Here is a 14,373-nt window from a genome sequence, read left to right as displayed (position 1 = left end):
CTATTTAAAACATAGTTTACACATAAAATAAAATGCTAAGATGATTTATATGAACAATCGCTTAGGTAACATCTTTTTCATAGCATTAAACTCAAGTTTCACTGTTTTCCGCCAAATTGCTTTTAAGCAATCTTCTAGCAGTTTTAGGGGATGGTGATTTCCTGAATTGTACACAGTAAAAGCTTATTGAGCTGAGATACAATGATACTTTCCCTACCTTTTAGGTGCCCCCCCCCCCCAAAAAAAAAACGTTCAAAATATTAGTTAATGACATTTGTTCTTTTCAAGCTAACGTTTAAGTTGCTCTAATTTTCTGAGACAAAAATTGGAATGTGCCTTTAAAAAATCACAAAATCAATGCTGATAAAAAAATAAAAAAAACTTTCACAAAAATAGAATATTGATACAGTACTTTCACAAAAATAGGTAGTGAGAAAAAAATTCTGGATTTGCCCTTGAATTTTATAAAAGTATTTTACAAAATTTTATAAAAATCTGAACCTAGGTGGCAACTTACATTTTTTTGGTTAATTTTACATGGCATGAAGGAGCAATTAAAATAATGTTACTAAATAAATAAATTACTAAAATAATAATTAAAATGAGTTGAGTTTGTGTTGCATAATAACAAAACTTTCTAAATCATTATCATTGAATTATTTTCTGGATGCAAAGGGATTGAAATCTCAAACAAGACACGCAATTTCCGGTGATGGACGTGTTTCCATGTTGGCATGTTTCCAAAACATACGTGTATGTATGAAATTGCAGTGGATGAAGTCGATTGAGAAAGTCCTACAAAGACTTATCAAATTCAACGTTGCGAGCTTCCCGACTTTCTTCCAATTTCAAGAAATATGCGGAATTTCTGCAAAATTCTATCTTGAGTTGGAAGATATTTGTAGAAAATTTGCAGTTTCTACAGATTTTCTAAACCACAGTTTTTGCAGATTTTCAGCACTGTGGTTTCTGCAGAAATTTCACTGAAATTTGTAGAATTTCTGCAGAAAATTTATCAGTTTTCATCTCACATTTAAGCAAAATTGTTCTGCAGCTCAGTCATCTGTACTGCAATGTACATCGCAAATTTAGTGTATTCTGCTTTGGGGATTTAGGGTTCTGATTCCCATTAAGCAAGATTATATCATGTCTTACATGGACCACAATCTATTTTTTTCTACAAGAAAAAAATAATTTTGAAAATGGAGAAGTTAAGAAGGTTTTCCAAATCAAGAACTTATACAGATAGTGAAATAAATGCAAATTTTCCTTACACTTTTGCCTTCTGGAACTGCATTTAGTACACCATACACACAAATTGTAGATTCTGTTGATAAAACAAGGGCTTCATATGTTTGACACTAAAAGAAAAAAAGTTCAAGCATTCAGCAAAAAAAAAAAACAACAACATTCAATCAAACGAAATAATCACAGAAATGTTATTAGAGTAGTATGACTTCAGAACTCAAGCACAGATCCATCGAGGGGATCCTGGGGTCAACATAACTCCTACCCCCTTAAGGGACCAAATATAGCCTAAAGCTGTATTTTGTTGACTTACATTTCAAAATATTTGTCCCCGATACTCTATTAATGCCCAAAATTGTACTTTGCACTTTCTAATAATGGACCCCCTTCCGAAACTAGAATCTGGATCTGTCCCTTCACTAATGCATTTATATAAGTTTTCCAGATAAATTAGAATGCCTTTAACACTAACAAATAAATTTGAACTTGTCACTTATTCAAATACAGAAATGTTCGAAACATTTCTAACAATGGAGTACAACCCAGTACTTTAAGAGTTTATAGAAAGCTTTGATTGCCTTTCTTTGCCTTTTTTAAAGTTGGAGCTTTAGTAAAATTGCGGAATTTGATAGATTAAAATATTAGTTTAAAATAATAAGAAAATAAAAATATTGTATCAATAAGCTTACTAAGCACTAAGTCTGGCCAGAGGAAATTTGGGTTCGTTTTAGGGCTCTTCAAAAAATTTTAACGTGTTAAACAGAACCATTCATAGAATTCTCATAAACTAAAATGGACCCTTCAAAAAATTCTGACTGACCAAGTTTGACCTTTCACAACTCATTCATTAATGAAGCAGTACACAAATTGGAAATCTAATATATATTGATATATTACTTTTGTAACAAATAAATACCTTTGTGCTGAAAATTAAAATAATCAATTAACCAATGTTTTGAAGCACAAAAATGGCTAATTACAGCAAGTTTACCATTTTTAATGCAATTTGCAATTTTTGTGCTTCAAAATGTTGGTTAACTGATTATTTTAATATTACTTTTGGTTCAGATTTTGAATTTTCACAAAAAGATTTGATTTTTCATAAAAACATGAACCTGTGAAAAATTCTGGGTAGATCCCCGACACAGGATCACCCAATCAAAAATTTCTTTATTGGCCATCATTAATATAGGGGGAGGGGAGAAAAAAATGAACGAGAAGATAACTTATTTCTCGATTCTTCTATTCTGTAGAAAAGAGAAAATACAGTGATCCCTCATTACATTGCACTTCATTATATCGCTTATTCAGACATATTGCACAATTCCTCTCTCCTGAAAATTATACTTAAAAAAAAAATGTTTTTGCAGCAGGGTTTGTTGATTTAAATCAAGTGATTTTTAAAAAAAAAATCATTCATTTAAAACAATTGATTTGAATCGAGTTTTTTTTTAAAGAAAATCATTAATTAAAATGAGTTGATTTTATTTTTATAAACTAACCTTGCATTTTTTTAAATGATTGCTCTCAATTTAATTACACTGCATTATACCATCTCAACTTCAACAGGCAAAACTACATAGGTCCCTCTTTCAGTGTGTGTAACAGATTTTCACTCTTGCAATATTGTTTTTACTCCAAAATTACAGTTCAGAACAAAATAAAAAAAATGCAGTTTTTCTTACACACCATGACTAATATAGTTAAGAAAAGTAATTGTTCAACATATTATTTTACACTAAAAATGTACACAATGATGGAAACCTTATCTTTGAGAGAAGCATAAAAGAAAATCACATCTTATCTAAGAATTATAACGCATTTATAAATTTTGAAAAATGAAGTGAATAGTTATAGTAGAGAACTTATCTTAATTTTAAAAGTAGGCTGAATAGGTTCATTCATAGTATGAAATATATGTTTATTAATGTAAAGTAATAAATATTTACAAATATTAGAAAACCTTTTTAAAAAATAAAAAAAATAGGATTTAAATCTAAAAAATCCGGTTTCAATAAAAAAAAATCGACTTTTTTGATTTAAAAAAAATCGAAAACATCACGAACCCTGTTTTATAGTTGACATTACCGAAAAAAAAGGTTACATTTTACAAAAACAAGTATATTTTCCTTTTTGACACAATGAACAAAGCTGGTATGATTTCCATGCCATTGATTTGTTGCAGTTTAAGCAGCAACTTTTTATCCACATTCTACCATAAAACAATAGACATGTTTAAAAGATTTTTTTATTTATTTCAAAAGAAAAATTGGCAGACTAATTCTCTTTGGTTTTTTATTAAGAACATTGTTTTAATAAACCATCTCTAATAAGAAACTAATCTTTTGTAGGTGCGTAAATCATTAATTTGTACATTAATTGAATCATTACTTTTATGACCTCAGTTATATTGTGCTTTTTTGTTGTCTCCTGAGAAGTGAAATATAACAAGGGGTTACTGTATCTTATTTCTTCACTGCAATTAATGGAAATATTCTATACGCACATGAAATTAATTACATTTTTTCATTATATCACTCATTATGTCTTTGGCAGAGGTAAAAGTTGCAAATGCTTTCAAGACTGATTTTTTTCAAATAGAAAGAAAGTGTGTCCTAATTTAGTATTTAATACAGGGTTGGTAAAAGACTCGTTTTTTTTTTTTAAAGCCCATGGACCCAAGACTTTTTGGTTTTTTTTAAATAAAACCCAAAAAACCCAACTAAAGCTGGGTTTTTTAAAAGAAATGTGTTTTTTTTTGTCTTTTTTTAGGGGAAATATGGGTCACTTGTAGCATATTGTAGCGTAAGTATATGGACAAAGCGCAAAAATTGTCTTGGGGTAAAAAAAACTGGAAAACTAGTTAAAATTCAGCGTTTTCTGAAGAAAAGTATAAAAGACGACAAAACCCAAGAATGGTGAAGTTTCAGATTTTTTAGTTTCCATGATTACCAACAGTTAAGGCAAAGTTACTTCTCGAGTGATAAAATCTATTGTTTTTAATTACTACATTTTTCTTTTTTTGCATTTCATTTTGTTATGCAAAAGTACTGTAGAACGTTAAGTAGTTTAAATCCTTTTTTACTGAATTCGAGCTTAATCAAGACATTTCTTTGAATTTTATGTTGCCTGTTTTTTTATTTCTGTGTACAGAGTAACAAATATTAAACTTTTTCGTAAGATAATGAAAATACTGTACATCCTATTCTGTTTTCTGTCCGACCGTTTGTAAAACCTATTAATTTCTAAAAAATATACCTTGTTTATTTGAGATTTGTGAGATGTTGGTTTGCAAAAAATAATTCCTAGAATTTGCTAGAGAAGTTTCCTCTGTACAATTTACAAATATTGAGAAAATCAGATGTGACAGGACTTAGTCAAGATAATTTGAGTTATTTATTGAGCAGTTAAAGAAAACGGTTAAATATATTTATTTAAAGTCTTTGAAGTATTAAGAGTTAAGACTATTAAAGTTCAAAATTCATTTTTTTTGTCCATTGTCTGTTGTGAAGACCAAATAAAAAAGAGGCTTAAATTGTGAAAGTATCTAAATTATTTTTTTTAAAAAACTTCTCAGAAAATTTTAAAAAACCCAAAAGTGGGCTAAAACATGAGTTTTTTTTAAATAGGTTTCTTCAAAAAAACCCATTGGGTCCAATCTGACCAACCTGATTTAATAAAGTAAAGGGATAGATTACAGTACACTTTACTTTGAAAAACCAATAAAATAAAGTTAAAATAAAAAAGCAAAAACAGTTTTTCACAAAAAGTGTTCAAACATAGAATATTAATGAGAAAAAAAGAATTTAAGTTATTATATAATGAAATAGCATTTTTCTCTTAAATAAGACCACAAAACACAAAGTAAAAAAATAAATACAGTTGATTCTCTATTTAATGACTTTTAACGGACCACAGAAAATCATCCTTAAGCGAAAATGCGCCCTTAAACAAAATTTTCTAAAACTACAGTTAAGGGTCCAGGACCATAAAAGGTTGTCTTTAAACAGAGAAATCGTTAAGTAGAGCATCATTAAGCAGAGAACAAACTGTTAATAAACAATTATCTCAAGCTTCCCAAATTTAATCCATTCACTGATAATCCATCACTTTTCAATATTTATTTCACTCTGTCTCACTTCGTTTAGAAAAGTTTTAAAAAGATGGAAATCCATCATACATTTGAAAACTTTCACCCCTGGTCTTTGCGTCTGCAGTAAATATTCTTGCAATATTTAGTTACTATTTTTTTTACATAATCTTGTAAATGGTCAGGTTTACAAATATATTTTGATAGCGACAACTTGATACGTAAGCATCCGAAACGTAACGTCCTGAAACACTTATAATGAAAAAAAAAAAAAAACACATAAACTTTTGAAAACAACAAACACAAAACTGTTACGGCTGAAAAATTTCACCCCTGGTCTTTGCCTCTGTAGTAAATATTCTTGAAGTTAATATTTTTTACATAATCTTGCAAATGGTCAGGTATACAAAGACATTTTTATTTTTGAAAGCGTCCGTTTGCCACAATTTGATAAGTAAGCATCAGAAAAGTTACTGAAATATTTATGACGAAAAGGAAAATTCCATGAAGTTGTGAAAACAGAAATACAAAAATGTTTTTTAAATGCATAAATACTAAATAACAACCATAGGCATATGTAGGAGTCACCATAAGTATCCACTAATTCAAATACAGGTAAGTAAATAAAATATAAAAGAGAAGTACTGTTAAACCAATCACAACATTAAATTGCACAAACTGCAGATTACCGCAGACATGTGTTTTGGGGTTACAAGGGTCTTTTCATTCAATCTTGTTTATTTTGCATTAAAAAGAAGGTCCTTGTAATTTCGAAACACATGCCCGCAGTAATCTGAAATTTGATATTGTTATTTCTTTTTAAACACTTCAAGCAAAAAGGTAGATTCAACTTTATATCACAACATGTTGCTTTGAAATGCACATTCACAATATTTGTACAAAACATAAACTAACTTTCCTTTAAATTGTAGTTTTCACTTCTAAAAGCACACAACTCTTTAGACTAATACAAAACTGGCTAATTTTTTGTTTTCCAGAGTTAAATTTTTTACTGCAGATGGCTTAAAAATGCTTTTTTTTATTGCTTAATTCTTCAAAAATTTAGTGGGGTCCCACCATATATTCCTCAATTTCTGAGACTGATCTAGCACCCTTCCGTTTTTGATTACAGTCATAATCTCAATTCTAAATCTTTGTGCACGATAACAACAATAAATTAATAACAACATGAAAATAAAGTACTCTAAATTCTTACTAATAAATCATTCAATACACACTGCAAATAGCCGGACCCATCTCTTAAAGTGATGAACATCAATGCTTTCCCTTAAATAATCAGAAAAAAGAATACGGTTCAATATTTTAATACAACAAATGAAAGATGAAACATTATTAAGTGTAAAATATAGTAGCAAACACTGAAACCTCTCTAAAACAACCACGTTTCGTTCAAATGAAAAGTAATCATTAAGAGAGGTGGGCACTTTAAAATATTTACTAATAACATTAAACTTGTGCGAAGGTGATCAAAACTGAAGAAATTGTTCGCAGAAGGCAAAAGTATTAAAAGCTACAACAGAGAAGAGGGTGTTCTCAGAGAGTATGGAACTGTTTTTTTAAAGATTAAAATGTCACTAATTTACTCTCCAGAAGGTGTTGTTCAATGGACATGTGTTGGGAAAGCTATCATCAAACATCCTTCAGAAGCTTGTTAGAAAATAGTCAATATCACATGAAGAGTAATTTATCAAATGGAACACAGGCACTATTTAGAAAAACTCATTTTTTGCCACTTCCGGTTTTTTAACGGATTTCTGCTAAAATGCGGAAAACTTTCATGCCTGCAATTTAGTTTATTATCATTAGAATAAAGCAGAAATTCTTAAATAGTGTTCCAGGGAACCGCCGGGTTCCCTGGAGATTACTGAAGGGTTCCACGAAACTTGCATTTTTTCTTTCTTCAAAACGTTCAATTTAGTCACGTAAAAAATAATGGGTTGAGTGAAGGGTTCAATGAGTACTTTCCGAATGAATGGCTGAAAAATATCAAAACAGAAAAATACAATCCCTTACTACTTCGCGCTTCTACTTTCGCGGCTTCACTACATCGCGGTTTTTTCTAGTTTTTTTCCCCAAACATAGTAATTAACCTTTTTTATGGGCTCGTGTAAACTTTTTACTTCAAAAGAATACCAAAGTATGTCTTTTAAGTAAGGTGAGCTCTTTTGAGGGGCTGTAGTTGTAGTAGTTGAGGTATAAAATCTCCGAAGAAAGTGAAGGGGATCGTTATTTCATTTTAACCGTCAAGCACTAACTGAAAGTATAAATCACTGTATTATTACTAGGGGATAAATACATCTGTAGTGAAGATGGTGTTCAACAATGTACTAGCTTTTAAAGTTGTAGAGGTAATCCCTTTAATTAGGATGAATGTTGAGGTAAAACGGGAACACATATACGGTCACTAACTGGCAATTAATTCATCATCGAACAAGTTGAGCCTTTTTCATAGATTAGTAGTAGTATTTAAGAACTACAAGTGTGTGTGTAGTTTATTTCCCAATAATTAACAACGTGATATCTTTTTAGTTTTGTGTATTATTTTGTGCAATATATTGAATACTACAAATTTAATGGTGGCTAAGGGTCCTGTTATGTCTGGCGTGTTCTAGCTTAAAAACCTATTTAAACTGTCGTAAGTAAGTTTGTGCTCCAATAAGGAAAATATTCGGTTTATAAATACAGAATCCTCATTCGCGGAAAAAGTTATCGCGGTAAAGTCTGGAATGAATTAACCGCGATAAACGAGGGTTGACTGTAGTGGATTAAAAACCCAATCATGTCAGCACTAGAATACAACATTTTTACTGAAATGGTATCTATATAAAAGTCGACATTTAAAAGGGTTCCACTTATCAAACAAATTAAGAAACACTGGAATAAAGCAAGTAATAAAGCACAGATCAGAAAGGCAAATAAAACACGAAAAGCCTAAAAGGATAAAAAGAAAACTTAAAAAGAGTACCTTGTCTGCGTAACCTATGTACCCAGCCAAACACTTTTACTCTCTTGCCTCGATAAGACGTGCAGTCACGAATTTTTACCTACAACGAAAATATGCATTACAAATTCAAGCACAATACATTGTTATGTATTTTTAAACTTTTAAACATAACTTGATAACTAGTCACCTGAATAGGTTCTGATAAAGAGTCATCCATTGTAATTATAATTTTTTTAGCCTCCTCTAAATTCTTTTCCCTTCTTTCGGCATCTTCTTTCTCTTTTTCAGCTTTGTCAACATTTTTATGTTGTTCTCGAACCCAAATCTTTTTCACCTTCTTTATTTGTGATTGAGACACAAGTTCCCACTTCTGTAAATAATGGAAGCAAAATATATTGTTATCCATGAAAAAAATTACACAACACGCAAAGCAGCAAATACTGTTTGTACCAGAGGAGCAAAATGTGCAACTTTGAGATTGGATATGGCCTCCATGAGCTCCTATTGTGGCCTTTAGAGAGCTTTGGCTAGCTCCTATATTATTGTTTGACTACAGACTGGCAACTTGAAATTTCATTTAAAATTCGTTACAAATAAATAAACTACAGACTGTGGCAGTTTGAAATTTCATTTAAAAATCGCTACATATAACTAGACCCTGATTTTGTTCAAAATAGGAACCATGTCTAGGTCAAATAATTGTCGGCTTTGGCTTAAAGTTGGTAACCCAAGTGTAATAAGGATCAATTACTTTTAAGTAAGTAACAAAAACAAATATCCCTAAATTTCAAAATTCAGATTTTAAAATTCATTTAAATATTATTGCTATATGTTTTTTTTTCCAAATTTAAAATTTTTTGGTTTTTTTTAAATTTCTTCATAATACTATAAAAATACTAAGAAATAAATATTTAAACATACTTCAACTGTTTTTTTTTTATTTGAAGTGGTATTTAAATATGTAGTTTTTGTAACAAAAATTTAACAAGTTAAACTCTTGGGTAAATACGAAATATTTTTTATTGCAATTACTTGCGGTAAATAACAATTAACCAACTCAATGTTTTTTCCTATTATTTCTATGTAATGTAATAAAACTATAATAATTGCAGAAAAATTGCATTTATAGGCCTATCAACTCATATGACCTTCTTTATTGCCGTATAACATAATGGCCTCCAGCAGTAAAAAGGTTCTCCATCTCTTGCTTATACGTCACTTATTTCTTTCAAAAAAAAATTACAAATTCAAAAGTAACGGTCAGCAACAGGCTTTTGGCTCAGTTGGGCTGATTTTAGTCAATTTATCAATCCCCAATGAAGATTGAGAACCCTCTTTAAACTATTCACCCCATAACAGTTGCTTTCACATACTATTCCATACGCCTACAACCCTGTCGATGCAATATTTTGTTCCGATTTCAGGATAAGTTCGCAATTTGAAAAGCTTTAAACAATCAGGGGTGGGAGCTGTAAAAAAATTCAAGACAAAAACTTTTAAAACAGAGAAGATGTGTATCCCAAACTTAGTATTCAAGTAAAGTAAAAGAATAGAATACAGAACTTTATACTTCAAATTTATAAATAAATAAATATTAGAAACTTATTTTCTACGAAAAGTGTACAAAATATAGAGAATATTAACAAACACAATGAAGAATTATGATTTTTAAAGAAAAATTATAGCACTTAATTTAAGAATAATTATTTTTTATTATTACGTAATGAACAGCAGTTTTATTTTTAATACAATCACAAAATACAAATGAAAATATCATGATTATGGAAAAAAAATCATCAACTTCTAAGAGCAAATTCATTAATTAAACATTTATTACTTTTTAACTTATATTCCATCTTACACTGTTACGATTATTTTTAAAACATAGAAATTCATCAAAAGATTGAAAGCTTTCACCCCTTAAATTTAGCCCATAAATGTATAGGGTCTGGTGGGGGAAAGTGGTCAATGGGGTAAAGTGGTCATAATTCAAACAAATTGCTATAGCTTGGAAATTAATGTTCGAATGAATGTAAAAATTTTTATTTTAGGGTAGTGCTGTTAGAAAATACATTTTTAATACAAAATTTTACAACTGGCAAAATTTTATTTGGTAAAAAAAAATATTTTGTGTACATATGAAAATTTGTAAAATCTAAACACCTCTTTTAACTTTCTTGGGAAATTCTGTTTGTTAGAATTATCAACAGATTAACTGCGCAGGAAGCTTCCTACATGTCTCAAGAACTCTTACTCATTCACAGTTAGCTGAATCTATTTTGAATAATTTTGCAGAACAATTTAAGTAAGATGGGGTAAAGTGGTCATAATATTAGGCTTAACGAATATTGTTCCTCGAAAGTCACTTAATCTTTAAGTACAACACAGATATAAGTTAAATAATTATTTCACTTAATATGTATTGTTTTTATAGTAAACAGGGTTAAATATACGAGTATATGGGTGTAGGCACGTATATATATGTATTCACATAAATGCACCAATAAACATGTATATGGGTACCTGCAATTATTTTTTATCCATACGGAGATACATTCGATTATTCATGTATATGCCCGCTTATACTCGTATATATACGAACACTTATATACTCAGGTAGACACGTATATCCGGGTACGCTTTCGAGTAGACACTTAGATACAAGCATATGATATACGTGTATACAAGGTGAGTCTAAACTCTTCGGCAAATTATTAAAAGGCGTTAGAAGGGAAGAGAAGAAGCAAAGGATCATAAGAAACATATGGTCACGAACTCAATGCTGACGAGCTACATGCACGCAAAGCCAGAAACTGATGGATGCAAAACAGGTCACAAATTTATTACACAAAGACAATTTTACACAACTTTTTAGATGTTAAGAAAGTTTTGAAGTGATTGATGAAATTTTCTGCCGGCAGCTGTAATACATGCGTCACAATCACTCTGTTGCAATTATGAGACTTTTAAAAAATTTTCATCAGTCACTGCGCCTTTGTTGCGTGCAGATACTACAGGCCGTAACTTTTAACAACTGCTCTAAATATTTCTTAAAAACTAAAATGTCAGGTAAAATCATCTTTGTGCATCCATTGTTTTTCATCCATCAGTTTCTGGCTTTGTGTGCGTGTAGTGCGTCAGTGACCATAAGTTCCTTATGATTCTTTGCTTCTTATCCTCCCCTTTCACACTACTTAGATTCAGCTTAAGATCTTGTATTCACTTGGTAAGCACATATGCATATTAGCGGATATACTCGTGGATATACGCGGATACATGTACTGGTGTATACACATAAATGTACGTATGTACGTCTAACAGGTATATAATCGTTTTCACATGTAAACATACGTATATACTTGTGCTTCCAAATAGATATATATATACGTGAGTAGACACATACAAACACGCACTGGATATATCCATGAATTAACTCGTGCATACTCGTATATGTATATATGTACACTTATATATGCTTATATACGTCGACTATACACCTATATACTCAGGTATGCACGTATATACTCAAGATACAAGTGCAAACCCTCATATGATGTGACACGTATATACCCGTGTAGACATGTATACACTCCTGTAGGTAATCATGTATACATGCTGATATACTCCTGTATGCACGTATATATTTGAGTAGGCACATGCATGCATGTATCTGATGTATACATGTATCTATTCATATATGAACATGTTTATTCATATTTACACGACACATATATACCCGCACATACTCGTACATATACTGGTAAATATAAAAATAACCGAAATATACAAATATTAGGGTTATTTGTAACGGTTTTGCAGCAATTTTTAACTATGACCACTTTATCCCATGCTATGACCACTTTCCCCCACAACATGGGGTGAAGTGATCATAAAAAACAAAGGGAAATGTAAGTGTTATAAAACTACTTAAATCAAGATTTTTTTACCTGAAATGTACCGTGTTCTTCAATAATGCAATGTAAAATAACAAAAAAAGTTGAAGTATTTAAAGAATATATTGTATTTATTATCCACCTATGCTAAAAACCTACGATTTTATGACCACTTTATCCCACCAGACCCTACTCCATTTTAATAAACTTAAATAACTTGATTATAAACCCTCTTACTCTTTTTTGCTCAGGACTATACATTGATACGAATGTTATACATTGTAACAAGACTATGTAGACTGAATATATAATAAGACAATTTATATGCTCAAAGAAGATTAATAGAATATACATTTAAAAACAAAGTAAATATACCTGTCCTTCTTGTTTTGAATCTGTATAAAACTTTGGGAATGGTTCTTTACCAGCATAATGCATAGCCTAGAAATGATGGCATAATAAGAGACAATAGGAAAAAAATAATAAAGTCATCTATATGCATAAGTGGCTACTTCTGTATGTAAGTATGCCCGGGGTAATATTCAAAACTGCTGGACCAATTTTAAAAGTAAAAAAAAAGTTATTTCTTAAAAAGTAAAAAAAAAAAGCTTTTTCTCACGTTTTAAAAAGTTATTACGGAAAACAGTAAATTTCACGCCATTTCCCCGTTAAATGATCTTTACTAATAATTAAGCTGAAAGACTCTCTGTCCGGATCTCTGTCTGTCTGGATCTCTGTGACGCGCATAGCACCTAGACCGTTCGGCCGATTTTAATGAAATTTGTCAGAATTAATTTGTAGCATGGGGGTGTGCACCTCGAAGCGATTTTTCGAAAATTTGATTTTGTTCCTTTTCTATTACAATTTTAAGAACATTTTCCTGAGCAAAATCATCATGAGATGGACGAGTAAATTACAAAGGTATCATAATGTGGAACCGTAACATGGGCAAGGCTATTGGCAAGAAACTCACCATCCATTATTTGTAAATATACAAGTGAACCAAAAGTAAATGTAATAATGTTTCTCGGCTTTCTCCATGTAACAAAAGTATCGCCATTAAGAAATTCTTGAATTTTTTTGTAAAACAATCCACTAACTAAATTAGGCAAATCTATAAACAACACAAAAACTTCTATTAATGTGTCTTTGTGCACAATTTCAAACACTCGCCAAGTTTTGCTACTTATTTCGGAGACATTTTGTATGAAAATGCTTAGCATCATTTTATAGTCACCAAAAGTATCTCAGTGTTTGGCGACAATATCTCCTTGACGAAAATTAATAACAGACAGTTGAACAAAGTAGGGAGGGGGAGCATTATCCAAGGTATCCCAAAATGATAACTGCAAATTTGGTAACATTTTAAATCAAACCAAGAACTGCTTGAAAATTGAAGTTTTCTAAAAGAACTGAAGCACGTATAGTGGGATTACGTGCAGCTACATTTTTTTAAAAAACCATTTGTATTTCAATAGCCATATGGAGAAAGTATTAGACTATGTTAAAAAAAAAAATATATTAAGTGAGAAATATTTTTTAACAAGTGAAATTTCATAGATTGGAAATTCTTCAAACTTTTATATGCTTAAAAGTCGTGCTTTCATTTCTAACTGAATACTATTTTGTTCTTTATACTTATTGCTATTTTACTTTTATGAGTAAGGAAGAAGCTTGATTTTAATCACGTCAAAGCAGTGTGTTTTAAGTTCCTGCAGTTAAAACAGAAAACAAATGAAAGTACGATTGTTTATCACAATTATGACTGATCCAGGCAACGCCGGGTATTTTTGCAAGGGAATTCATATTAAGTTTAAATGAGTAGAAAGCATATAATATTTAACAGAGAATAAATGTTCTATTTGTCAATAAAAAGTAAAAGGAGGAAAAAGTTTTTAGAAATTTTTTTAGCATCAAATAGTGTTTTCTAAATAGAAACTAGTATGTTGTGGCCATCACGAAACTTTCTTCTATATTTTTCCTTTTTCTGATCCCTCCCCATGCTTGACGAGGAAGCAATATTCCTAACAGAAACAAAATTACACATGCAAAAACTTGACGACCATCCCAATGTCTGAATTATTGTAAAAACAAAACAAAGAGCGAAAATTGAAAGTTACTTTAAAAGCCTTAATTGAATTAATACAAATATTTTATTTATTAACAAACATAAGATG

General features: G+C 30.4%; 1 protein-coding gene across 1 annotated transcript in view; it reads right to left on the bottom strand.

Moving 5' to 3' along the window:
* Window positions 1-14,373, bottom strand: part of LOC129225039 (asparagine--tRNA ligase, cytoplasmic-like) — a 55,887-nt gene that overhangs the window by 34,999 nt on the left and 6,515 nt on the right. Inside the window, exons 3-7 of the mRNA XM_054859585.1 lie at window positions 12,572-12,637; window positions 8,491-8,673; window positions 8,325-8,403; window positions 6,555-6,625; window positions 1,275-1,361 (exon numbers count right to left, since the gene is read on the bottom strand). Coding sequence (XP_054715560.1) covers window positions 1,275-1,361; window positions 6,555-6,625; window positions 8,325-8,403; window positions 8,491-8,673; window positions 12,572-12,637 — 486 coding nt within the window. The remainder of the gene's footprint in view (window positions 1-1,274; window positions 1,362-6,554; window positions 6,626-8,324; window positions 8,404-8,490; window positions 8,674-12,571; window positions 12,638-14,373) is intronic.

The sequence above is a fragment of the Uloborus diversus genome, chromosome 6 (assembly GCF_026930045.1).
Source record: "Uloborus diversus isolate 005 chromosome 6, Udiv.v.3.1, whole genome shotgun sequence".
In the NCBI taxonomy this organism is placed as follows: Eukaryota; Metazoa; Arthropoda; class Arachnida; order Araneae; family Uloboridae; genus Uloborus; species Uloborus diversus.
This window is presented reverse-complemented; position numbering and strand designations above follow the sequence as displayed.